At 42.9% G+C, this 27,101-nt stretch overlaps 1 protein-coding gene and 1 long non-coding RNA gene across 6 annotated transcripts; both read left to right on the plus strand.

The window, feature by feature from the left end:
• Nucleotides 1-1,775: 1,775 nt before the first annotated feature.
• Nucleotides 1,776-23,367, plus strand: LOC309396173. Of its 4 annotated transcripts, none has more exons than XR_014176057.1 (4): nt 1,776-1,953; nt 2,841-2,934; nt 3,286-3,415; nt 21,193-23,182. It is a non-coding gene; the product is annotated as an uncharacterized lncRNA (long non-coding RNA). The 4 variants fall into 4 exon arrangements; XR_014176058.1 differs by lacking the exon at nt 21,193-23,182 and adding an exon at nt 23,189-23,367 and having other exon boundaries at nt 1,780-1,953; XR_014176059.1 differs by lacking the exon at nt 21,193-23,182 and adding an exon at nt 4,738-4,925 and having other exon boundaries at nt 1,802-1,953.
• On the plus strand, nt 14,537-17,810 carry LOC309396167 (small serum protein 5-like). 2 transcript variants are annotated; one of them, XM_081961056.1, is made up of 4 exons: nt 14,537-14,741; nt 15,594-15,687; nt 16,187-16,316; nt 17,644-17,810. In XM_081961056.1, exons 1-4 carry the CDS (start codon nt 14,685-14,687, stop codon nt 17,750-17,752), a joined length of 390 nt encoding a protein of 129 aa, XP_081817182.1. In that variant the 5' UTR covers nt 14,537-14,684; the 3' UTR covers nt 17,753-17,810. The 2 variants fall into 2 exon arrangements, 1 of the variants encoding a protein (XP_081817182.1); XR_014176054.1 differs by having other exon boundaries at nt 14,543-14,687.
• Nucleotides 23,368-27,101: the final 3,734 nt, after the last annotated feature.

Consider the following 27,101-nt stretch of genomic DNA (forward strand, 5'->3'; position numbering starts at 1 on the left):
CCTCCCGGGGATTTATTCTAATTGGGTTTGGGTTTTTAATTGGGGATGTTTTTAGGGTTTTAGAATATATTTATTTCTTGTACAGCCTATCTCCTCCATCCAAATGTATTTAGTTGTTTTATGATTGTATTTTTATCTGCATTGACTGTACACCGCCCCGAGTCCCTTTTTGGGAGAGGGGGCGGTCTAGAAATCCAAGAAATAAATAAATAAATAAATAAATCCCCGCCCGACTTCAGGATCCTCCCTAATCATTGTGGGTTGAAAAGAAAAAAGGGAAAGGGACGCTTAAAGGTTCAAACAGTAGAGCAAACGCTTCAGAGGCAACAGTTTTCACGGGGAATTAGAACAGAGAGCCCTGGAGTTTCGCTGCCCACCCGGTCAGACCTCACTTTCCTCGCATGATTGGCTAATTTGCTACTGCCCGGCTCCCCGGTTAGATTTTTGCTGGGAGGGGGCGGGGGGAAGCTCCTTGGCCTCAGTCTCTTTTTCTCCCTCCTCGCTTCTTGGGGCTCCACCAATGGGGGAGCAAGGCCCAGCACCAGGCTTTGGGCTAACACAGGGGTCTGCAAAGTTGGCTGTTTTAAGACTGGTGGACTTCAATTCTCAGAATTCTGGGAATTGAAGTCCACCAGTCTTAAGAGCCAATTTTGCAGATCCCTGGGCTAATATGATTGATGCCCTTGGTGGACTTCAATTCTCAGAATTCTGGGAGTTGAAGTCCACAAGTCTTCAAGCTGTCAGGTTTGAAGACCCCTGGGGTTTTTTTCTAAAGGGTTAGGGGTGCAAGGATCTTGTAACTTGACAGCTTTAAGACTTGCGTGCTTCAAATGCCAGAGTTTATTGAAACTAAAAACAGTGTACCATCCTATGTATTTTCGGTTTTTAAAATGTGGCTCTCAAAATAAATTTCAATTGTGGTTTTGGCGAGATTTGGCTCAGTTGAAAAAAAAAGGTTGCCCACCACTGGTCTAGATGAATGCAAAATCCAATATTTGCTGCTGTAACTTTTGGGCAAGGACTCGAATAGAATTTATCTAACGGTTGTTACACAACTGCACAAAAACGCTATTTTTAATGGAGTACATATCAACTCAGTAATACTGAGGCAGGATTTACCTCAGAAGGCATAAAAAGGGGGCAGAAAGCAATGTGGAAGTAAGGCTCTTCTCACTCAATTATTCATAGAACGTTTCCGATTTGCAATCCGGGTTGTTTTAAATAAACGATAGGATACACAAAGGGTGTGAAGTAAAAATTGAAAACCATCATTGATATGTTTGCAGGGTTCCAAAAAACACCCCCAACAAAATTAAATTGTGAGGTTTGAGTTCCCTCAAAATTCCACTTTATTAGAGATGTCATGTTGGCACATCTGGGAAAACCTGGATCTAAAAGCTTCCAGGTTTTCCCACCCAGTTGAAAGTTCAAGATCCTGCCCCAACACCCACAAGTCCATCCCATGGTCCAATCTTTTTACTGCCATGAAGACAGATTCCACCCATCCAGTTCTGGCCAGGTGCAGAGACAAAGATGACCTTGACTTTCTAAGAAGAATGTTATTATGGCTATATATCACCCAACTCCATATATTCCCCCCCCCTCCCATTTTCCCACAGTAGAAAGTGTGGCGTACCTGAAGTCCAAAAAGAAAAGATCGCTTTCAGGCATGACATATGTAACTCAAAAGGCAGAATCCCCACTGATGAAATGCTTTCCCTTTATTGCATCTCCAAAACAAACACAAATTACCGGGAGTCAAAAGCATTTTTTTTCTGGCAATGGCTATTCTGACAAAATTTTCACTCAGCATTTAGAAAAAGTAAACAATGGGCAGTCTTGGGTTATGTATAAATTGGAGGAGCAGATTCTTTGCTGGCCTCAGAGAGAAGGGCTGCTCCTTGCCCTTCCTCCCTACCAAAAGTATCCTGGGTCTTCCCCAAAGCCAAGATGGTAAGTAAAATGGTTTTCCTTCATTTGCAAGAGGAACTTTAACTGGCTTGGATGTGAGAGGAGAATGGCTGGAGGAATGAAGTGGCTCTTTTGGGACAGTCACGCTCTGTCAGCAGAACTGAGAGTCATCGCTGTGGTTGCAATAATGGAAGAAATACTCTGTACATTATTTAGATACAATAAAGGCAGAAAGAAATGAAGGTCATCAGATGCTTCTTCAGAACTCCAAAATAGAGACAGGAGAAATGGAACTGTTTGCAAAACCAATAAATGACATTTTGGGGTGCGTGAGATAAGTTTAAAATCCAGACGTTGCTTGTCTAATTTTTGGGCAAGGACTCATAAGCAGAGTTTATTTTCTAGTTATTTAACAGTATTTCAGATAGATACACAAATACAGAAATGGACTATTTGATATGACGGGCAAATCAAATCAGGAATAGAGAGTCAGGATTGTCACTTTCCTCCCACAAAGCATCCTAGGTGGAAGAAGGTATGATGTGGGGCTAAGGGATGTCTGTGGTGATGGGTCAACCCCAATGATACCAATTGAGAGTTTTGCCTCCGGAAGGGGGTAGGATGGACAGAAAGACATTCCAAAGTGAGAACTACTTGGGAGGCGGACAAAGGACTGAGATATTTGTGTATCCTGGATTGTGTGCAGCTGACGCAAAGAGGGGAGGGAGATGTTCCTGATTGACCTCTTGTGCAACAGAGACCGAACTGCACACTTGCACAAGATTGTAAACTTAGCCAAGAGGACTTTTCCTAAAGTTCATGGACGACATCGTATTATCAAAAGGATATTAGTAAACTTTGAACAGTCAGTTGCCTCAACAACCACCAAGTTCTCTGATGGCTTGCCTTTTCTTATTTTCCTTTCTCAGAAAGTCTTCTTCAGCCTGATCCTCTTCTCTTTCATGCTGGCTACATGTCTAGGAGCCTGCTTTCTGGATCCTTTTAAAGTGGAGTTTAAAGATGGTAACCAGACTCTTTATACGTTTGAACAAATTAATGCTGTGCTGCTTACGAAGGTTTAGTAATGCCAGAAGAAACATTGTGGGCTTAATTTTTACAATCCAGGTTTTCATTAAATGAGCCAGGAAACATTGACTGTCTTAACACAGAAGATGTTTGATCATCAGGCATCCTTACAAATCTAAAAATCATTAAAATATAATGATATTCGACCACCGTGGAGGATTTGTCACATTTGTCCAATAGTAGATTTCTCAAAGTTACTTCCAATTCTAGCATGTTTCTTAGTACAGGACGGCAACTTGGCTTCGGTTGAAGGTTCAACTTTCAACTCTTCCGTTCTTTTTTTCTTAGGTAAAGCAGTGCGTCCAAGCACATGTCTTGATAGACATGATGGGAGAAAGCATCTCATTGGGTCCACTTGGAGCACAGCTCATTGTTTAAAATGCTGGTGCACCAAATTTGGATGGGGTTGCTGCCACAGGTAGGAAGAGGTTCCAGGCAGGCATCAGATATATTAATATGCACATTTTCTTTTAGGTTAAGCCATAGGAATTTATTGAGATAGGGCGTATTTAGAAATAAAGAAAAGGAAGGAAAGAAAGAAAGAAATACAGAAAGAAAGAAGGAAGAAGGAAGGAAAGAAAGAAGGAAGGGAGGGAGGGAGGAAAGATAGAAAGACAGAAAGATAGAAAGACAGAAAGAAAGAAGGAAGGAAAGAAAGAAAGAAAGAAAGAAAGAAAGAAAGAAAGAAGGGAGGAAGGAAGGAAGGAAGGAAGGAAGGAAAAAAGGAAGGAAGGAAAGAAAGAAAGACATTATATATAAATCTTCTGCATTAGAGATGCCTAGAGCACAGCTGGAGACAGTCAAAGAGCAAAGCTAAAGAGAGCAAGTAAGAACCTACCTTAGGACTTACCTTCTGGTGAAAGAGAAAGGATAGGAAAGTGTAATTACTTCTCCACCTTTTTGCATTTACAGATAACTGACCAACAGCCCTATTTTGGGTGATCAGGTCCCTCCTTGGTCCATGGGAGGAAAGGGATGCTTTCCGGGGAGGCTGTGGTAGGAATATTTCATCTCTCAGACAGAGCTCAGCTTTCCTCAGAGTTGGCCCCTAGCTGGGCAGATCCTGGCTGATCCTTGTTCTCTAGGAAAAGTTTGGCCAGTTGCTCTTGAGGAACTAGACATGGTCTTTGTAGGTGAGAGATGGGTGACCTAGACCCTTCTCCCTCCTGGGAAAGAGGAAGGGGTTGATCCGAGAATATTTAAGGCCTCTCTGCAGCCCTTCAAGGATGGGGAGGAAGCAGTTTTGACTCAACCATGGCAACATAGAAGGGTGTGGGCTTTTGCCCCCTGCCCAAAGGATCAGGTCATATATCATATTTATACTGGGTGGCACTCCCCCAGATTGAGCTGGTACACCATTTGGGAGAGGGTCTTCTTATACTCACACTTCCTGCTAAAGGAGATGGCGTCAGCCATGCCTATGGGGATATTGCTTAACTTTGACTAACCTTCATTTCATTGACAAAAAGAGTAACACAGACCAACAGTTGGTCACTACTTCGTCTTTCTAATGTGGCTTGTTTTTCATTTTCAAGAAGAGTTTTAATCGACTTGGGCCTGGGAAGAGAATGGCTGGAGGAATGAAATGTCCCCTTAGGGACAGTCACAAACCAAGAGTCATACTTTGGTTATAATAATGGGAGGAAAAATTATTTAGATACAATAAAGACAGAAACTTTGACTGACCATAACCTCTCTTCCTTCTTCCTCATCTCCTTTCTCCCTTTTTTCCCTTCAAAGATATGGTGGTATTAGCAATATTCCAGGAAGCAAAACAGTGCTAAATCCCATGACATGTGAATATGAACACTATAGACTTGGTGACCCATCAAAGCGCTGTGATGGCTGATCTCTTCACATGGATGAACCAGAATAAATCTCTTGTGTGTAAATGAAGCTGAATAAATCTCTCACATTAGCATCTTAAATCTTTTTTCTTGCCATTTCTTTTTGTTAAATAACAGTTATGTAAAACATGAAGCTCATGTCATAATGTCAGCTATGCAGTACAGGAGAATACAACCTGCATCAGTTTGGTGTGTCAATGTATCAATGGTTGCGCATTGGTGTGTCGGTGTGTCAATGCTTGCACATTTCTCTTGCTTGTTTAAAAGCAAAAAATAATCAAAAGCACTAGAAGTGAGAATTCACTGTCGAATTTTTCATTTTGGCATTCTTCAGGGTGTTCCTCTTTTGCTGGCATTATCATTCTGCCAAGGTGCCCAAGTGAGCATAGGAAATGGTGCATCAATGTGCTTTTATGCCAACTGGAGGAAGCGGAGACTTAGGGGGTTTTTAGTCAAATGTTTTTTAAATGTTTTAGTGGGTTCCAGGGTGGGGGGGAGGGTTAGCCCAGCCAAGGGAGGGGTTAGTGCCAGGCGAACAGGTGTGGTCGGGAGGGAAGTGAGCGGAGCTCGGGAGGGGAGGGAGAATACTCTTCCATCGGAGGGTCTTTTGATTTCAACGATCGTAGGGAGGGGTGGGTGCGAGGATAGACGAAGACTCTTCAGTCGGTTGGGAGACTGTGGCCATTGGACACGCCCGGTCATTTGTACCAACCCCTGCACCCTAGGTGGCCAGGAGCTACAGAGCCAGGGCCTGAGGCTGATATTGTGCAACGCGAGGTCCGTTGTCAACAAGGCCCCCCTCATTAATGATTTGATCTCGGAGGGGGTGCCGGACCTTGCAGGGATAACGGAGACCTGGTTGGGCCACGAGGGGGGTTTACCCCTCATGGAAATATGCCCACTAGGATACTGTGCTTTCCATCAGCCGCGGGCCCTGGGTAGGGGTGGTGGGGTAGCGGTGATTATACGTGAGGATCTGGAGCCGAGAGAGTTCACTGTGCCACAGATATCTGGGTGTGAGTCTCTAGGCGTGAAGTGGGGCCCAGGGAGACAGTTGGGCTTGCTGATTGTATACTTGGCTCCTCGCTATGCATCAGCGGCCCTGCCTGAGCTCCTCGAGATGATTGCAGAGATGGCGGTTGAGACCCCCAAGCTATTGGTTATGGGGGATTTCAACCTGCCATCGATAGGCGAGTCATCCGAGGTGGCTCGGGAGTTCATGGCTTCCATAACAGCCATGGACCTGACCCAAATAATTCAGGGCCCCACACACGAGGGAGGCCACACGCTGGACCTTATTTTTGTCTCTGGCCAGTGGAAGAGTGATCTGGGAATAGATTATTCAAATAGACACTCATCGCTCTCTAGAATTGATATGATTTGGGCTTCAACGGGCATATCCAGCAGCGCACTAGATGTGGAGATTGAACCAAACATCTGGGCAGACCACAATCCAATGGCAATAGGTTGGAGACAACAAAGAAGAAGATCTAGATGGACACTAGATAACAGGATATTGAAAGAGAAAGAATTTGTAAAGAAAATGGAAAAAGAATTGACTTTCTTCTTTAAAGAAAACAAAAAAGAAGACACGTCCTTACAGAATCTTTGGGATACAATGAAGGCCTTTTCTAGAGGTTTGATAATAGACTATACAAGAAAGAGAAACTTAAAGAAAAGACAAGTGTCTAAGGATCTAGAAAAAGACTACAGCACACTGGAAAAAGAACTACAGAAATCTCCACAAAAGAAAGAGATTAAAATAAAGATGGACACAATAAAACACAAACTTGACCTACTGGAAAAGGAGGACCTGGCCCAAAAAATTAGAGGTGCTAAACAGAACTATTTTGAAAATGCAAATAAACCAGGCAGATGGCTGGCTTATAAACTGAGAAAAGAAAGAGAGACCAAGAAAATACTACAACTAAGAGATGAACAAGGACAATTGCATTATGGAAATATGGAAAAAAGGAAAATTATTCAAGATTACTATGCTAAGTTGTATCAACAAGAGAACATAGAAGAGAAAGAAGTGAAACAATATTTACAAAACGCCAAACTCCCCCAAATACCAAATGATACTAGAACTATATTTGAAGATAAAATAACAATGATGGAATTAACTGAGGCCCTTAAAAGACAAAATAATGGGAAGGCCCCGGGACCGGATGGCCTTCCTGTGGAATTCTATAGAACATTAGAAAAATCCTTGGCCGTTCCATTACTAGAAGTCATGAATGAAGTAATGATTGAAAGTAAAATACCTAATTCATGGTTGGAGGCATATATTACATTAATACCCAAAGAGGAGGCAGACCATACGCAAATTAAGAACTATAGACCTATCTCCTTGTTGAACTCAGACTATAAACTATTTGCTTCAATACTGGCAGAGAGACTGAAAAAATACCTAAATGGGTTTATCCATCCGGACCAAAATGGTTTTTTACCAAAGAGGCAAATTAGAGATAATATAAGGACAATTCTAAACACCTTAGAATATTATCAGGTCCACTCTGAGAAGCAAATGGCTTTGATTTTCTTGGATGCGCAGAAAGCCTTTGATAACGTGAATTGGACATTTATGATTCAACAAATGGAACAAATGAACTTTGGTAAGAATTTTATTCAAGCCATACAAACGATATATCACAAGCAAACAGCCAAGATAATGATAAATGGAGAGCTGACGGATCCAATTGAAATTAAAAGAGGTACGAGACAAGGCTGCCCACTGTCACCACTGCTTTTTGTCTTAACATTAGAAGTACTAAATAGAAAGATTAGAGAAGAGGAAGAAATAAAGGGAATGACCATTAAAAAGGAAGAATACAAGTTGCAAGCATTTGCTGACGACTTAGTCTTCATTCTTGAGGAGCCATTTCAATCTGCACCTAAACTGATAGGAGAAATCGAGGCGTATGGAAAAGTTGCAGGTTTAAAAATAAACAAAGACAAAACAAAGATTTTAACAAAAAATATACCCCAAAAACAAAAAGAAGAATTGGCAGAAAACTTGGAAATGCAAATCACAAATAAAGTTAAATATTTGGGGATTCACCTAACAGCCAAATGCAGCACTCTCAAAGAAGATAATTATCTTAAATTGAAGCAACAAATTGTAACAGACTTGGCGAAATGGAAGAACCTCCAATTATCAATGATTGGCAGAATTGCAACAATTAAAATGAATATCTTACCTAGACTGTTATACTTGTTTCAGACTATTCCAATTAAGTTGGGGAAAGGATATTTTGAAGAATTAAATAAAATGGTGTTGAAATTTATATGGCAAGGGAAAAAAGCAAGAATAAAACGTAAATTGTTACAAGATTCCAAATCAAGGGGAGGGTGGGGTCTACCTGATTGGGAGTTATACTATCAGGCAGCTAGTTTGATGTGGATTAAGGAATGGATAATGCTAAGAAATGATAGGCTTTTGAATCTAGAAGGTCATGATTTGCTGTTGGGATGGCATGCATACTTATGGTATAAAGGAACTAAAAAACATGGTTACTTTAGAGACCATTTTATAAGAGAGGCTTTGTTATTAAATTGGCAGAAGGTTAAGAGGTTGCACTACTTGAAAATTCCAGTCTGGATATCAACTATTGAAGCCTTTTCATATCCAATAGTATTTAAAAGGGAAGAAGCAGTTAGATATGCTGAATTATTGAATGCAGAGGGTGAACTTAAATCTATACAAGAATTGAAACAAGAAGGTATTGAACTCAATTGGTACTCATATGTGCAAATACACTCTAGATACAATGAAGATCGAAAAAATGAGGGTTTTTATGATAAACTGACTGAATTAGATAAAATCTTAACAGGTAACGATGAAAAATTAATTAAAAAATTTTATGATTATTTATTAGAGGTGAAATTATATGAAGAACAAGTGAAAGGAACTATGTTAGCCTGGGGAAAAAACTTTGGACATGGGATTGATTTAGAAAAATGGCAAAAATTGTGGACTCAAAATTATAAAATGACAATGTCAACTGCATATAAAGAAAATTTGTATAAGATGTTTTGTAGGTGGCATTTATCCCCATCGAGAATAGCAAGAATGTCGAAGAATAAGTCTGAAAAATGCTGGAAATGTCAACATACACCGGGCACATACTACCACATGTGGTGGACTTGTCCTGAAGCTAAAAGATACTGGACTAAAATACACATGTGGTTGGAGAAAATGATACATAAACATATAGACCTGAAACCAGAACTTTTTTTATTGGGAATAATACCAGAAACATACAATAAAGACTTGAAATATTTGATCATAAATGTGTTAACAGCTGCTAGAATTGTATTTGCTAAATACTGGAAAAATGAGAAAGTACCAACAGAGGAGGAAATTGTTCGGAAGATAATGAACTGTGCAGAAATGAGTAAACTTACATTTGAAATTAGAGAATTAGAGGATGAGCAATTTTATAAAGTATGGGACTTGTTTTATCAATGGTTGGATAAAAAAACTTGGAAGTGAATCTTTTCTTTTTCTTTACCCTATCTCATATGTAATAATAATAGAAAGTTATACTTAATGTTTTGAAAAAATCTCTCTCTTTTTTCTTTCTCTTTTTTTTCTCTTTCTATACATATTAAGCCTTTATTATGAAATAGACCATTTACTTATACGAGATAAGAATAATAATGTATTTAATGTATAAGAGTGAGATGATTTAAATTGTTAGCTATGATTGTGGCTGGTGACTATTTTATAATATAAAATGGAATAATGATGATGTAATGAACAATGGATGTGAATATAGATTAAAATATTTAATGACGACATGGATTGACAAATAATAACGGGAAATTAAATTTGGAGTCGAGGATGACTGGAAAATTTAAGATTAATGGAAAATAGAAATGTCTTATATGAAGTAATGAGTTTCTTTTTTTTCTTTGACTTAATCTCCACCTTTATTTTTGAGAGAACGGTGATACAATTTTATAAAGACCTATTGCTACTTAGTACATAATTATAGAGATAAAGAAATAAGGGTTGTCATAAAAGAAAGAATACTATGGTAATTTGAACATGCAATGCTCAATGAAATATTTAACTATATTTAATGGATAATTAGTGACCGCATCCTTAATTGTAAAAACCATCGCACAAAAACTTGTAACCAAACGACATGCTTGATGAAAATGTGTTTTTTTTTTTACTTCCCTGCTCTTGTACTTTATGTTTTGTCTTGTCTTTTTAAAGAAAAAAATAAATAAACATTTATAAAAAAAAAAAAAAAAAGAGTGATCTGGGAATAGGGGATTTAGCTATTACACCCCTGTCATGGTCAGATCACTTGCTTCTCCGGCTCGACTTCCCAGGCGCTACCCCCCATCGCGGGGAGGTGGAACCAGAAGGTCCTAGATGGTTCCACCCCAGGCGCCTGATGGAACCTGAAAGGTTCCAGACGGAGCTTGGGCCATTTCCTGTAGCCCTGACCCGCTCCCGGATGGAAGACCTGGTGGCCGCATGGAATAATGCGGCCGCCGGGGCCTTGGACCGGGTTGCGCCTTTGCGGCCTCTCCTGCGGCAGCGAGCCACCCTGGCCCCTTGGTTTACCGAGGAGCTAAGGGTGATGAAGCGCCGCAAGAGACGCCTAGAGAGCAAATGGAGACCTTCACGCTCCGAATCTGACCGAACACAGGTAAGAGCCTATTTACGGACCTACCTTGTGGCATTAAGAGTGGCCAAGCGCCACTCTTATTGCATCCGCAGATAACCGCCCTGCCGCCCTGTTTCGGGTGACCCGCTCCCTCCTTTCGCAGAGGCCGTGGGAAGCCCCCTTGCAGGGTAGAGCAGAGGAATTTGGAGAATATCTGCGGGACAAAATCGATCAAATCCGTAGCGAGTGGGTCCCCCCCAGTAGTCCGGGGGTGACGTCGGAGGCGAGTCTTGAGGGACCATTCTGGGAGGAGTTTGACTCTGTTGCTGCCGATGATATGGACAGGTTGCGTGGGCGACTGCGAGCCACTACATGTTTACTGGACCCGTGTCCCTCCCGGGTTATACTGGTATCCTGGGAGGTTACACGAGGCTGGCTCCAGGAGTTAGTCAACGCTTCTTTGAGAGAGGGGTCCTTGCTGGCCGCCTTGAAAGAGGCGGTGGTGAGGCCCCTACTCAAGAAGCCTTCCCTGGATCCAGCTATGTTAACCAACTACCGTCCTGTCTCCAACCTTTGCTTTTTGGCAAAGGTTGTAGAGAGTGTGGTGGCGCAACAGTTCCCACGCCACTTGGAGGAAATTGATTATCTAGACTCGCACCAGTCCGGTTTCCGGCCCGGTCACAGCACGGAGACAGCCTTGGTCGCGTTGGTGGATGATCTCTGGAGGGCCAAGGACGGGGGTTGCTCCTCCATCCTGGTCCTATTAGATCTCTCAGCGGCTTTTGATACCATTGACCATGGTATCCTATTGCGTCATCTGGAGGGGCTGGGGGTGAGGGGCACTGTCTTGCGGTGGTTCTCCTCCTACCTCTCTGGCTGGATGCAATGCGTGCTGGCAGAGGAGCAAAGGTCGACCCTGAGGCCACTCACTTGTGGGGTGCCACAGGGGTCGGTCCTCTCGCCCCTCCTGTTCAACACGTACATGAAACCACTGGGCGAGATCATCCGTGGTTTTGGGGTTGAGTACCATCTGTACGCTGATGATACTCAGCTGTACTTCTCCACCCCGAACCACCCCAACGAGGCCGTCGAAGTGATGTCCCGGTGCCTGGAGGCCGTACGGGTCTGGATGGGAAGCAACAGACTCAAACGCAACCCCTCCAAGATGGAGTGGCTGTGGATACCGGCGCCCTGGTTCAACCAGTGGGTTCCATCACTGGCCATCGGGGGTGAACAACTGGCCCCCGTGGAATGGGCGCGCAATTTGGGCGTCCTCCTGGATGCTCGGCTGTTGATGGACGACCATGTGACAGCCGTGGCAAGGGGGGCGTTCCACCAGGTTCGCCTGGTGCACCAATTGCACCCCCTATTGGACCGGGACGCCCTTCACACAGTCACCCATGCGCTTGTGACGTCCCGCCTGGACTATTGCAATGCTCTCTACATGGGGCTCCCCTTGAGATGCGCCCGAAGGCTGCAGCTGGTCCAGAATGCGGCCGCGCGGGTAATCATGGGTTGTACTAGGTACTCCCTTATAACACCTCTCCTGCGCGAGCTGCACTGGCTACCTGTGGCTTTTCGGGTGCGTTTCAAGGTGTTGATTATCACCTTTAAAGCGCTCCATGGCACAGGACCTAGCTACCTGCGGGATTGCATCCTACCCCATACATCCCTACGACCAATTCGCTCTCACAGAGAGGGACTCCTCCGGGTGCCGTCCACTAGGCAATGCCAGTGGGCGGCGCCCAGGAGTAGGGCCTTCTCTGTGATGGGCCCGACCCTCTGGAATGACCTCCCCCCCGACATCAGAACTACTACCGATCTCCGCTCCTTCCTCAAGAAACTCAAGACCCACCTGTTCCAATTAGCTGGCCTGGCCCAATCGTAGTTTTAATTTTCAATCCTCCTGGCCGGCATCTTAAATTTTAAGGGGTTGCCTTTTTAACCTGTTTTAATTTTTATTATCACTGTACAGACCCTATATTTAATTTGTTTTTAATAAGGGGTATTTAATATTGTTATTGTATATACGGTTTTAGCTTTTGTCTGTACACCGCCCCGAGTCCCCTCGGGGAGAGGGGGCAGTCTATAAATTTAATAAATGAAAATGTAACAAATGAAATGAACTCATGGATTGGTGGACCGATTTTCATTCAGCCTACAAAAAGAACATTTTTTTTAAAAAAATGTGCAAAGCTTTTTGGGAGCTGTATTCAGATTGAGCTTCCCAGCTATTACAAATGGTCCAGATTGGAACTGGGAGAGGGGAAAAAGGAGTCCTTGACTTATGATTATAATGGAATTTGCCCACATGGTTTGAAGTGAAAAACAGCTTGAAAAGGGGCCCCAAAAATGGCTGAAAGAAGGGCCGAAAATGACCCAGAAAATGGCCAATTTGGGGGCTTTTTTGTGGCCATTTTGGCCTGTTTTTTGGCCATTTTTCAGCCATTTACAGGTCATCTTCTAGGCCATTTTCCAGGCTGTTTTGGCCATTTTTGGGTGAAAAACATACTGAAAATGGCCAGAAATGGGTGAAAACTGCTCCCAAAATGGCTGTTTTTCAGACCATTTTTAAGGATGGTTTCTGGGGCAGTTTTGGCCTCTTTCAGTGAAAAACAGCCTTAAAATGGCCTTAAAAATGACCAGAAATGGCCCAGAAAATGGCACCAAAAAAGGTCTGAAAACGGCCAAAATATAGTTGAAAAAGGAAAGAAAGAAGGAAGGAAGGATAGTAGGAAGAAAGGAAAGAAGGGAGGGAGGAGTTAATCCAGCTTTAGCTTAATTTCTTCTAGAATTGCCTGCACAGAAGTATCATCAATCCTTCTCCTTCTGCTATTTATTTATTATTTTTGGGGTGAACATGGGCTTTAATTGTAAATTGCTTCTGAGGAGTCAATGGGATTTATTGCCTTTGCTAGCTCAGTGTGAAATGTTAGCTGTTATGATACAATATGTTGCTTTTTAATAAGCTCAGCCTCCAATGTCTTATTTTCCTTGGTAATGGTCACTCCCCATCCTTTCACTGGGTGGTATATGCACCAGGAAATTGAGGGTTGGTTAACCCTTTCATTTCTGGAAGTATTGCATATAGGCCCAAGGCCTGGGGAAAGGAAGAGTAGCCTGTAGGTGGGGCTGGGTGTAATGAGTGACATCGAGTTTGCCACATCCATCCAGTCACATGACCACCCAGCCACACCTACCCAGCCAGTCATTAGGGCAGAGAACTGGTTGTTAAATTATTTGAATCCCACCACTACAATCAAGGATTCCTGTTGCTTAAAAGAAAAAGATTGGATGCACATTTCTTGAGAAGCATCAAACGCCTTATGCTTTGGAAGTGATTTACAGCAACCTTTGTGGGCAGTGCAAAGAACCACACAAGAAGGAAGCAGAGAATTATGGAAGCCTCTTATTGCTCTGGGCCATCAACTGTCTTGGAATATTGAAATTATGGAAAATGGAAATCTTGTCTCAGCAAAGACCAAGAATTGGAGGAAAGCACACTGTGCAAGAGGAGGAAATCTGCAGGAAATCAATGGGAGACTACGCAGTTCCCCTTGAGAAGAGTCAGAGAACAAATGGGCAAGAATATGTGAGATTGTAACCAAGAGAAAAAGAGCCTTCAGGGAAAGCAAGTCTACTTTGTCAAATGCCTTTTTGAAAATTTGAATGGACAGACAAAAAAGATGCAGGGAAAAATCATACAAATATAACCAAAGCTCTAAAATACATAATTCTGGTTTGGGAATCCCTGGAAAGTAATAAGAGTTAGTCCCACTCCCAAGAGCAGGACAAACCAATTACTTTGAGCTACAATCCTCAAAATAGGTAGGGCTCATCTTGGGAGGAGGTGGGGAGGAAGCTGCACATCTGGCTGTTTCAACTTCTCACATTCTGCCAGAGACGTTCAATCTTTCCATCATTTGGTCTTTTTCTAGGAAGGTGGATCTGAAGCAGATGAAATGCTTTCTCTTTATCACATCTCCAAAACAAACACAAATTACTGGTAGTCAAAAGCAAATGTTTTTTCTTCTGGCAGTGGCTATTCTGACAAAACTTTCACTCAGCATTTTTTTTTAAAGTGCACAAGGGGCAGTCTTGGTTTCTGAATAAATTGGAGGAGCAGATTCCTTGCTGGCCTCAGAGGGAAGTGCTGCTCCTTGTCCTTCCTTGCTACCAAGATATTTCCTGGGTCTTCCCCAAAGCCAAGATGGTAAATAAACTGATTTGTCCTTCATTTGCAAGAGGAGCTTTAACTGACTTGGATGTGAGTATAGAAGGGCTGGAGGAATAAAGTGGCTCTTTTGGGACAGTCACACTTTCCACAGCAGAACTGAGAGTTGTAGCTGTGGTTGTAATAATGGAAAAAATACTCTGTACATTATTTAGATACAAGAAAGGCAGAAAGAAATGAAGGTCATCAGATGTCATCAGATGCTTCTTCAGAGCTCCTAAATAGAGACAGCACAAACAGAACTGTTTGCAAAACCAATAAATTACATTTTGGGTTCTGTGAAATAAGTTTGCAATCCAGACGTTTGCTGGCCTACGTTTTGAGCAAGGACTCATAAGTAGAGTTTATTTTCTAGTTATTCAACAGTATTACGGATAGATACACAAATGCAGCAATGGACTTTTTGGTATGAAGGGCAAATCAAGTCAAGAATAGAGAGTCAGGATTCCCACTTTCCTCCCACAAAGCATTCCAGGTGGAAGAAGGTATGATGTGTGGCTAAGGGACATCTGTGATGGTGGGTCAATCTCAATGACACCAATGGAGAGTTTTGCCTCTGGAGCGGGGAAGGACTGAAAAATACTCCATCCTGAGGGCTACTAGGTGGCTGAATAAATCGCTGAGATTTTTGGCTATCCTTTTTTGCATGCAGCTAGCACAAAGAGGGGGGGCGAGATGTTCCAGGTTAACCCTCTTGTGCAACAGAGACCGAACTGCACACTTGCACAAGATTGTAAACTTAACCTAGAGGGTTTGTTCCAAAGTTCATGAACTTCATCGTATTATCAGAGGGGGGATTAGAAATACTTTGAACAGCCAGTTTCTGAAACAATTCGTAAGAAATCTCATGGCTTATTTCTTTTATTTTTTCTTTCTCTTTTTCAGAAAGTCTTCTTCAGCCTGATCCTCTTCTCTCTCTTGCTGGCTGAATGCCAAGGAGCATGCATGCAAGGTCCCTTGATACCGAAATCTCATGCTGGTAACCAAACTCTTTATACATTTGAACAAGTCATCACTGTACTGCTTGCAAAGGTTTAGCAAATACCTAGAGAAATGTTGCTGGCTTCATTTTTACACCCCAGGTTTTAATTAAAGGTTTCCTAACTGGGCCACAAAACATCTTTTGTATCAATGTAGAAGTCATTTCATCCTCAGGGGTCCTTCCAAACCTGACCAATCAATAACATGCTTTGCATCAAATGCAGAGAATTTGAATACTAGTCACTTTTGTCCAATTGGCCAGGAAACACTGACTGTATTAATGCAGAAGTTGATTGATCATCAGGAATTCTTACAAATCTAAACAGTCATTAAAATACAGTATAATGATATTCAATAAAGGTGGAGAATTTGTCACATTTGTCCAAGAGTAGATTTCTCAAAGTAGCCTCCAACTCTAGTATGTTTCTCAGTATAGCATGGCAATTTGGCTTCGGTTGAACGTTCAACATTCAACTCTTCCATTCTTTTTTTCTCAGGTAAAGATGTGCCTCCAGGTACATGTGTTGATGTATATGATGGGAAAACACATCTCCTTGGATCCACTTGGAACACAGCCCATTGTTTAAGATGTGGGTGTGGCACAGATGAATGGAGGTGCTGCCACAGGTAGAAAGAGGTTTCAAGCAAGCACATTTTCTCTTAGGTTAATCCACAAGCATTTATTTAGTTAGCACGGAGAGAGGGGGAGAGATAGACAGAGACAGATAGACAGAGATAGAGACAAAGAGAGAGAGAGAGAGACAGAGGGAGAGGGAGGGAGGGAGGAAGGAAGGAAGGAAGAACAAATCTTCTACATAAATCTTCTGCATTAGAGATTCCTATTGTACAGCTGGAGGCAGACAAAGAGTAAGGCCAAAGAAGGCATGTAAGTACCTACTTTAGGACTTATCTTCTGGTGAAAGAGAAATGGAGAGGAAAGTGTAATTACTTCTCCACCCTTTTTGCATTTACAGATAACTGACCATCAGCCCTATTTTGGGTGATCAGGTCCCTCTTTGGTACACGGAGGTGGGGGAAGCTTTCTAGGGTGGCTGTGGAAGGAATATTCCATCTCTCAGACAGAGCTCAGCTTTCCTCAGAGTTGGCTCCTAGCTGGGCAGATCCTGGCTGAACCATGTTATTTAGGAAAAGTTTGGCCAGTTGCTCTTGAGAAACTAGACATGGTCTATGTAGGTGTGAGATTGGTGACCAGTGTTCTGGACCCTTCTCCTTCCTGGGAGAGAGTAAGTGGTTGATCCAATGATATTTAATGCCTCTCTGTGGAAGAGAGTAAAACCACCTGCTTTCATAAGAGCCCATCCTTAGACCCAACAGACAGCTTTTATCTTCCCTTTTTGAGGAAGATTGTTGAGAGAATGCACAAAGGGACCAAATTAAAGGAAATTAACCAGACTCTATTTGGTCTGGTTTCAGAGTGGGACACAGCATTGAAATGCCATCACTTCCCCCCTGCCCAAAGGACCAGTTCAGACGTCACCTTTGACTCTATACTGGATGGCATTCCCCCATATTGAACTGGTACACAATTTGGGGTAGGGTCTTCTTAAACTCACAGCGACTATTGTAGAAGCTGTGGCAACCATGGCTATGGGGGGTTTTGCTCAATTTTGACTAGCCTTTATTTTACTGACAAAAAGAATAACACAAGCCAACAGTTGGTCACTACGTCATCTTTCTAATGTGGGTTGCTCTTCATTTGCAAGAAGAGTTTTAACTGACCTAGATGTGAGAAGAGAATGGCTGGAGGAATGAAGGGGCCCCTTGGGGACAGCCATAAACTGAGAGTCATAGATGTGGTTATAATAATGGGAGAAAAAAAATGGGGAAATACTCTGTACATCATTTAGATGCAATAAAGACAGAAATGCCATCTGAAACTTTGACTGAGCATAACCTTTCTCTTCCTCCACCTCCCTTTTTTTCTCCTTCAAAGGTATGGTGGTTCTGCACTTCTGCCAGGGTGCACAACAGTGGTAAATCCCGTGACATGTAAACATGAATTCTATAGAGTTGATGACCCATCTCAGCACTGTGATGTCTGATCTCTTCACATGGATGAACAGAAATAAATCTCTCAGGTGTAAATGAACCCAAATAAATCTCTCACATCCTCATCTTAAATCTATTCTGTTGCCTTTTCTTTTTATTAAGTAACAGTTATGTAAAACATGAAGCTCATGCCATAATGTCAACCATCCCGTATGGGGGAGTACAGCCTACAGTTTGGTGTATCAGTTTATCAATGCTTGCGCATTGATGTGTCAGTGTGTCAATGCTTGCACATTGGTGGGTCAGTGTAAATGCTTGGGCATTGGTGTATCAGTGAACCAATGCTTGTACATTTCTCTTGGTCATTCATAAAGAGCAAGAGAGAATCAAAAGCACTAGAAGTGAGAATTCACTGTCGAATTTTTCATTTTGGCATTCTTCAGGGTGTTCCTCTTTTGCTGGCATTATCATTCTGCCAAGGTGCCCAAGTGAGCATAGGAAAGGGTGCATCAGTGTGCTTTTATGCCAGCTCATGGATTGGTGGACCGATTTTCATTCAGCCCACAAAAAGAACATTTTTAAAAAAAAATTGGGCAAATTTCTTACAAATGGCCCAGACTGGAACTGAAAGAGGGGAAAAAGGAGTCCTTGACTTATGACTGTAATGGAATCTGCCCACATGGTTTTAAGTGAATAACAGCCTTAAAAATTCCCCAGGAAAAAGGTGTGTGTGTGTGTGGGGAATGAGCTGAGAAACAGCCCAGAAAATGGCAATTTTTGGACAATCTTTGTGCCATTTTTGGGCTGTTTTGGGGAATTTGCAGGTTTTTTTCTAGGCCATTTGCTGGGCCATTTTCTGAGTGGTTTTCCATGTCATTTTCATACATTTTTCAAGTGAAATCCTGAAAAACGGCCAAAAAATGAATGAAAATGGATCCCAAATGGCCATTTTTCAGCCCGTTTTTCAGCCATTTTCAGGATGGTTCCCAGGATGGTTTTGGCCTTTTTCAGGTAAAAAATGACCCCAAAATAGCCTGAAAATGGCAAAAAAAAAACTAGTCCAAAAATGGGCTGGAAAATGCCCCAAAATGGCCTCGTAACAGCCCAGAAAATGCCCTCAAAATGGTCTGAAAATGGCCAAAAGACAGACTGAAAAATGAAGGAAAGAATGAAGGAAGGAAGGAAGAAGGAGAGTAGGAAGGAAGGAAGGAAAGAAGGGAGGGAGGGAGGGTGGAAGGAAGGAAGGAGGAAGGAAGCGGCAAAGCACTCTGCACCTTTAACACAAAGAGGAAAAAAATCTGCAAAATGTTCATGGGAGAGTACGCAGTTCTCCTTGAGAAGAGCCAGAGAGCAAGTAGGCAAGAACCTGTGAGATTATAACGAAGAGAGAAGGAGTCTGCAGGGAAAGCAAGCCTATGCTGTCAAATGCCTTTTTGAAGATTTGAATGGACAGACAAAAATTGCAGGGGGAGGGGGGGAAATGCTGGACTCAGAGTAGTCCAGAGGCTCTAAAATGCCTAATTTTGGCTTGGGAATCCCTGGAAAGTAATGAGAGTAAGTCCCACTCCCAAGAGCAGGACAACCAATTGCTGAATGGGCTACAATCCTCAAAATAGGTAGGGCTCATCTTGGGAGGAGGTGGGGAGGAAGCTGCACATCTGGCTGTTTCAACTTCTCACATTCTGCCAGAGACGTTCAATCTTTCCATCATTTGGTCTTTTTCTAGGAAGGTGGATCTGAAGCAGATGAAATGCTTTCTCTTTATCACATCTCCAAAACAAACACAAATTACTGGTAGTCAAAAGCAAATGTTTTTTCTTCTGGCAGTGGCTATTCTGACAAAACTTTCACTCAGCATTTTTTTTAAAGTGCACAAGGGGCAGTCTTGGTTTCTGTATAAATTGGAGGAGCAGATTCCTTGCTGGCCTCAGAGGGAAGTGCTGCTCCTTGTCCTTCCTCGCTGCCAAGAGATTTCCTGGGTCTTCCCCAAAGCCAAGATGGTAAGTACAACAGTTTGTTCTTCATTTGCAAGAGGAGCTTTAACTGACTTGGATGTGAGTATAGAAGGGCTGGAGGAATAAAGTGGCTCTTTTGGGACAGTCACACTTTCCACAACAGAACTGAGAGTTGTAGCTGTGGTTGTAATAATGGAAAAAATACTCTGTACATTATTTAGATACAAGAAAGGCAGAAAGAAATGAAGGTCATCAGATGTCATCAGATGCTTCTTCAGAGCTCCTAAATAGAGATGGCACAAACAGAACTGTTTGCAAAACCAATGAATTACATTTTGGGTTCTGTGAAATAAGTTTCACAGACATTGCTGGCCTACATTTTGAGCAAGGACTCATAAGTAGAGTTTATTTTCTAGTTATTCAACCGTATTACGGATAGATACACATTTCTGCACTATTTGGTATGAAGGGCAAATCAAGTCAGGAATAGAGAGTCAGGATTGTCACTTAGCTCCCACAAAGCATCCCAGGTGGAAAAAGGTATGAGAAGGGGAGGAAACTGATGTGGGGCTAAGGGATATCTGTGGTGGTGGTGGGGTCAATCCCAATGATACCAATGGAAAGTTTTGCCTCTGGAGCGGGGAAGGACTGAAAAATACATCATCCTGAGGACTACTAGGTGGATGAACAAATCGCTGAGATATTTAGGTATCCTTTTTTGTGTGCAGCTGGCACAAAGAGGGGAGGGAGATGTTCCAGGTTGACCCTCTTGTGCAACAGAGACCGAACTGCACACTTGCACAAGATTGTAAACTTAACCTAGAGGGCTTGTTCCAAAGTTCATGAACTTCATCGCATCATCAGAGGGGGAATTAGAAAGACTTTGAAGATCCAGTTTCTGAAACAATGAGTAAGATCTCTCATGGCTTATTCTTTCTTTTTTCTTTCCCTTTCTCAGAAAGTCTTCTTCAGCCTGATCCTCTTCTCTCTCGTGCTGGCTTCATGTCAAGGAGCATGCTTTGGGAAACCATTTGAAGTTAAGTTTGAAAATGGTAATCAAACTCTTTTTACGTTTGAACAAATCATTGCTGTACTGCTTGCGAAGGTTTAGTAATGGCAGGAAAAATGTTTTGGGCTTAATTTTCACAATCCAGGTTTTCATTAAGGTGGGCCAAGACATAACGACTGTATTAATGCAGGAGTTGTTTGATCAAGGATATTTACAAATCTAAACAATCATTAAAATATAATGATATTCAACAAATATGGAGAATTTGTCACATTTGTCCAAGAGCAGATTTCTAAACCTCCAGCATGTTTCTCAGTACAGCATGGCAATTTGGCTTCGGTTGAAGGTTCAACTTTCAACTCTTCCATTCTTTTTTTCTTAGGTAAAGCAATGCGTCCAAGCACATGTCTTGATGAACATGATGGGAGAAAGTATCTCATTGGGTCCACTTGGAACACAGCTCATTGTTTAAGATGCGAGTGCACCAAATTTGGATTGAGTTGCTGCCACAGGTAGGAAGAGGTTCCAGGCAGGCATCAGATATATTAATATGCACATTTTCTTTTAGGTTAAGCCACAGGAATTTATTGAGATAGGGCATATTTAGAAAGAAAGAAAGAAAGAAAGAAAGAAAGAAAGAAAGAAAGAAAGAAAGAAAGAAAGAAAGAAAGTAAGTCAGAAAGACAGAAAGAAGGAGGGAAAGAAAGAAAGATGGAAAGACAGAAAGACAGACAGACAGACAGGCAGGCAGACAGGCAGGCAGACAGAAGGAAGGAAGGAAGGAAGGAAGGAAGGAAGGAAGGAAGGAAGGAAGGAAGGAAGGAAGGAAGGAAGGAAGGAAAGGCAGACAGACAGACAGACAGACAGACAGACATTCTATATACCAGTAAATCTTCTGCATTAGAGATGCCTAGAACACAGGTTAAAGCACAAACATTTTTTGAGATAGAAAGTATTCAGGCACACAAACAGACCTTCTACATAAATCTTCTGCATTAGAGATACCTATTGCACTGCTGGAGGCAGACGTAAGAAGGCATGTGAGAACCTACTTTAGAACTTACCTGCTGGTGAAAGAGAAATGGACAGGAAAGTGTAATTAAGGGTGATCCTTGTTCTCTAGGAAAAGTTGGCCAGTCACTCTTGAGGAACCAGACATGGTCTTTGTAGGTGTGAAATTGGTGACCTAGATCCTTCTCCTTCCTGGGAGAGAGCAAGTGGTTGATCTGAAAATATTTAATGCCTCTGTGGAAGAGTTTGAAACCACCTTCCATCTTATGAGGCTTACACCCAACAGACAACTGTCATCCACTTTCAAATCATCTCTTTTTGAGGAAGATTATTGAGAGAGTGCACAGAGGGACCAGGTTGAAGCAAATTACCCAGACTCTGGTTTCAGAGTGGGACACAGCATTGAAATGTCATCAGTGACACTTGTGGATGTTCTTTGGAGAGCTTGAGATGGAGTGGGGCAACCATTCGGGCTTTTCTGAAGGTCTCAGTGACTTTCAATGCCATCAACCATGGTTCCCTCCCGGACCAACTTTCTGCGAGACATTGTCTTCAGTAGTTCTCTTCTTTCCACCATGGCCAGTTCCAGTTGGTGTTGGTAGAGAAGGAGATATCAACCTTGCCTCCAGAAGTTGTGAATGCCCCAACACTGGAAGTCTTTAAGAAGATGTTGGATAGCCATTTGTCTGAAACAGTATAGGGTTTCCTGTCTAGGCAGGGGGTTGGACTAGTAGACCTCCAAGGTCCCTTCCAACTCTTCTATTGTATTGCATTGCATTAAGTCCTCTGCAATGTGGACACTTCAGGGGTCAAGACTCCCATCTCTCCTTTTCATCCTGTATGTGGAGTTTTGCGGGGAGTCCTCCATCACTATCTGGTACAGGACCAAAATGCTGATGAAACCCAGATATAGACCTACCCCTACTCACATAGATGATGCTGTGGTGGTTCTGGACAAGTCCGTGTTGGTCCTTAGAGGATGAGGAGGAAGCAGTTTTGACTCAACCGTGGCAATGTTGAATGGGTGGGTGGGGGGTTTGACCCCCTGCCCAAAGGACCAGGTCATATATCACCTTTGACTCTATACTGGATGGCACTCCCCCAGATTGAGCTGGTACACAATTTTGGGGAGGGTCTTCTTAAACTCACAGTTCCTTTTGAAGAAGCTAGTGGCAACCATGGCTATGGGGTTTTTTGCTCAATTTTGACTAGCCTTTATTTTACTGACAAAAAGAATAACACAAGCCAACAGTTTGTCACTACGTCATCTTTCTAATGTGGTTTGTTCTTCATTTGCAAGAAGAGTTTTAATTGACTTGGACCTGAGAAGAGAATGGCTGGAGGAATGAAGGGGCCCCTTGGGGACAGCCATGAACCAAGAGTCATACTTTGGTTATAATAATGGGAGAAATAATGGGAGAAATATTCTGTAGATACAATGAAGATAGAAACTTTGACCGACCATAACCCCTCCTTCTTCCTCTTCCTCCTGCTCCCTTTTTTCTCCTTCAAAGGTATGGTGGTCCTGCAGGTAGGCAAGGGTGCAAAGCAGTGGTAAATCCTGTGACATGTGAACATGAGTTCTATAGACTTGATGACCCATCGCAGCGCTGTGATGTCTGATCTCTTCACATGGATGAACAGAACTAAATTTCTCATGTGCAAATGAACCTGAATAAATTTCTCATATCAGCATCTAAACATTTTTGCCTTTTCTTTTGATTAAATAACAGTTATGTAAAACATGAAGTTCATGTCATGTCAGCCATGCAGTACAGGAGAATACAGCCTATAGTTTGGTGTGTCCATGTATCAATGCTTGTGCAGTGGTGTATCAGTGTACCATTTCTTGCGCATTGGTGAGTCAGTGTATCAATGCTTGTGCATTAGTGTTTCAGTGGGTCAATGCTTGTGTATTGGTTTGTTAGTGTATCAATGCTTGAGCATTTCTCTTGTTCGTTGAAAAACTCATAAAACGCAAGAAAGAATTAAAAGCACTAGAAGTGAGAATTCACAGTAGATTTTTCATTTTGGCATTCTTCAGGAGGTTCCTCTTATGCTACCATTATCATTCTGCCAAGGTGCAGCTTGCACAGGACATGGTATATCAGTGTGGTTTTGGGCCAACTCATGGATTGGTGAACAGAGTTTAATTCAGCCACCAAAAGAACATTTTTTAAATTTTGGGGCAAAGCTTTTTTGGAGCTGTATAGAGATTGCGCTTCCCTACTATTACAAATGCCCCAAACTGGAACTGGGAGAGGGGAAAAGGGATTCCTTGACTTATGACTGTAATGGAATCTGCCCACACGATTTTAAGTCATGATGGCCATAAAGTATCACGTGAACCAACCAGTTTTTAAAGTCTTCCTGTTCTATTCTGTTGTCTCCAGATCCTCAATCCAATTTTTTTTTGTCTTTCTTATGGAAAAGTATTAACTTTGGCATGTTATTATGCTACCCTGCTCACACACACTATTCTGACCTAGGCTTCTTGATAAAGCATAAATCACACACTTAGTCCCAACAAGCCTGGTTTATGTAAATGGCTGTGAATTATGGTCATTCACAGCCTGTAATGATTCACAAACAGTCTGTGAAGAGTCCGATAGATGTCTGCCACAGTCTTTCAGGGTAATGCTGATAAGCACCTGTTAAGTCCTCGAGGCTACGACGCCATTGACTATTATTGCCGCCCCCTGATTCGTTGAGACGCAAGCAGCCAGCTGGTGGGAGAATGCAGCCAATCTATTGGTTCAGCGTCTGACAGCTTTAGTATAAAAAGGACTGTCAGCTGTCAAATGCTGCTGTTTGCTGGGTTGAGGTTTGCCTTACATTTTGCCATGTTATGCTGTTAATAAAGGTTGTGTTAGCTTCAACCTGCCTTGCCTCAGTTCCTGTCTGCCTCGTTCTCCCTACAGAACACTGGTGATGAGGATGGGATCAGGACTGAGGTAAAGGAAAAGCGAAGTCATTAATAAGAGCTGCCTCAAGTCATAGGCAATGAGAAGTCGCTCCAAGGCTAGTTCCATACTTCTAAGGATGGGTAATCTACCGGCATTCATGGCATTCAGCCCACCAACTGAAACATGGGACGCCTACCTCGAGCAGTTCGAGTGCTTCCTGGAGGCAAACAACTTCACCAGTTTGTCCAGTGGCCATAAAAGAGGATATTTTCTCAGTGCATGTGGCCACGAGATGTTTGGAACAGCCAGGGCTTTAGCAGCCCCTAAATCCATCCATTCGATGCCTTGAGCGACTCTTTTGGAAAAACTTAAAAATCATTACTCTCCAACTGCCTCACATATAGCCAGATGTTATGCGTTTAGGCAGAGGACCCAGAGAGAAGGGGAATCTGTGAGTGATTACATGGCTTCCCTCAGAACAGCGGTCCTGCACTGTGACTTCCCTGTGCTGGATGATGCCCTGTTAGAACAGCTGGTCTGTGGTATCAAAGACCTTAGACTTCAGCGACGCTTGCTGGCACAAAAAGAGCTGAGCCTTCAGGCAACCATGGATGAAGCCACGGCATATGAAATGTTGGACAACTCCACCGCAGAAATTCAGAGATTTCTGCCACCGGCCACCCATGCAAGCAGGGGCCATTCTGTCCACCACAAAGAAGACAACAAAGAAAACTTCTCAGACAAGGAAGAAGAGATTAGCCACCTCAAACTGGCCACCAGGAAAAAATGGACTCAGGCTGATTTTTTACCTCAGGTGGGTTGCCTGAGTTGTGGCGGGAACCATGCAAGGTCAGTCTGCAGGTTCAAAGCCGCAATATACCATTGGTGTGACAGGAAAGGACATTTAGCCACAGTCTGCAGACAGCCATGCCAATCGCTGACCCACCTCTGGAGCCCGCCTTGTCTAGACAATTCGTAAAAAGACTTCCCAAACACCGCGAAGACTGCTTTGCCATCGCCGGTAACCAGCAGCACCCTGATTGGGCTATCAGCCATGTGTCCCTGACTAAGCCTACCCATAAGATATACCTTACTGTGTGCATATAGGGAGAGCCCTGCAAGATGGAAGTGGACACTGGCTCTTCGAAATCCCTGGTCTCTTGGGCTACTATCAAACGGATAGTGCCCAGCCTGACCAAAGCTCAACTCAGGCAGTGCCCACTTCAACTCAGAGACTATCAAGGACAGCCAATACCCATTGTGGGTTGTGGCACATTCACCATAGCCAGCAATAACTTCCAGGGGCCTCTTCCCCTCATCATTGTAGATGGCCATCTGCCCAGCCTCCTGGAGCTTGACTGGTTCTCCGCATTGGGGCTCAACGTCTCCGGCATCCACTCCATTGTTCCAGATTCCTTCGCCGCACTGGCCAGCGAGTTAATGGACGTATTTGACAACAAGCTTGGTAAATATAATGGGACCCCCATTTCTTTTAACTTGGACCCCAGGTAGCACCAATACATCTAAAACCCAGGAGAGTGCCTTTTGCTCTTTGGCCCAAAGTAGATTTAGAGCTAGATAAATTAATGGCACAAGGAGTGCTCGAAGCAGTAGACCACTCCCCCTGGGAGACTCCCATAGTAATACCTATTAAGCAGGATGGTAGTATTAGAATTTGCGGGGATTTTAAATGCACCTTTAATAAAGGGTTGCAAACCAACCCTTACCCAGTGCCAGTGGTTCAACATCTGCTCCATTTCTTGGGCCAGGGAAACATTTTTGCCAAGTTAGACTTGGCACAAGTGTACCAGCAGCTCTTGGTGGATGAAGCCACTCCCATGGCTCAAACTATCGTAATGCACCGGGGAGCTTTCAAATGTAAACGCTTGCAATTTGGGGTCAGTGTAGCCCCAGGTATTTTCCAAAGCCTAATGGAGCGGATGCTCCAGGGCTGCCAGGGGTGGTACCCTATTTCGACGACATGCTTATATCCACTTTGGATCAAGCTGAGCTTGTCGATAAATTAAGAACAGTCCTGACCCGTTTCCGCCAAGCGGGGCTGAAACTCAAACAAGAAAAGTGTAGCATAGGAGTCCCCAGTGTAGAATTTTTGGGGTATCTAGTTGATTCCAAAGGTATCCACCCTACTCCATCTAAGATAGAGGCAATTAAGAAAGCCCCCACACCCTCCTCTAAGGTTGAACTGCAAGCCTTTCTGGGGCTGCTTAATTTTTACTCCATTTTTTACCCCATAAGGTGTCTTTGGCAGAACCTCTTCATAGGCTCCTGGATTCCAAGACGCCCTGGCATTGGGGGTCTAAGGAAGCCCAAGCCTTTAGTTAAGGATGTCCTTACATCCAAATCTTTATTAGTGCAATACAGTGATCCCCTCCCATTGACTTTGGCATGCGATGCATCGCCTTATGGCATTGGGGCCATTCTGAGTCACATCCTACCTAATGGCTCAGAAGCCCCAATTGCCTATTATTCGCACACACTCTCAGCAGCTGAAAGAAATTAC

This window comes from Natrix helvetica (genome assembly GCF_964273705.1).
Source record: "Natrix helvetica genome assembly, chromosome: 8".
In the NCBI taxonomy this organism is placed as follows: domain Eukaryota; kingdom Metazoa; phylum Chordata; class Lepidosauria; order Squamata; family Natricidae; genus Natrix; species Natrix helvetica.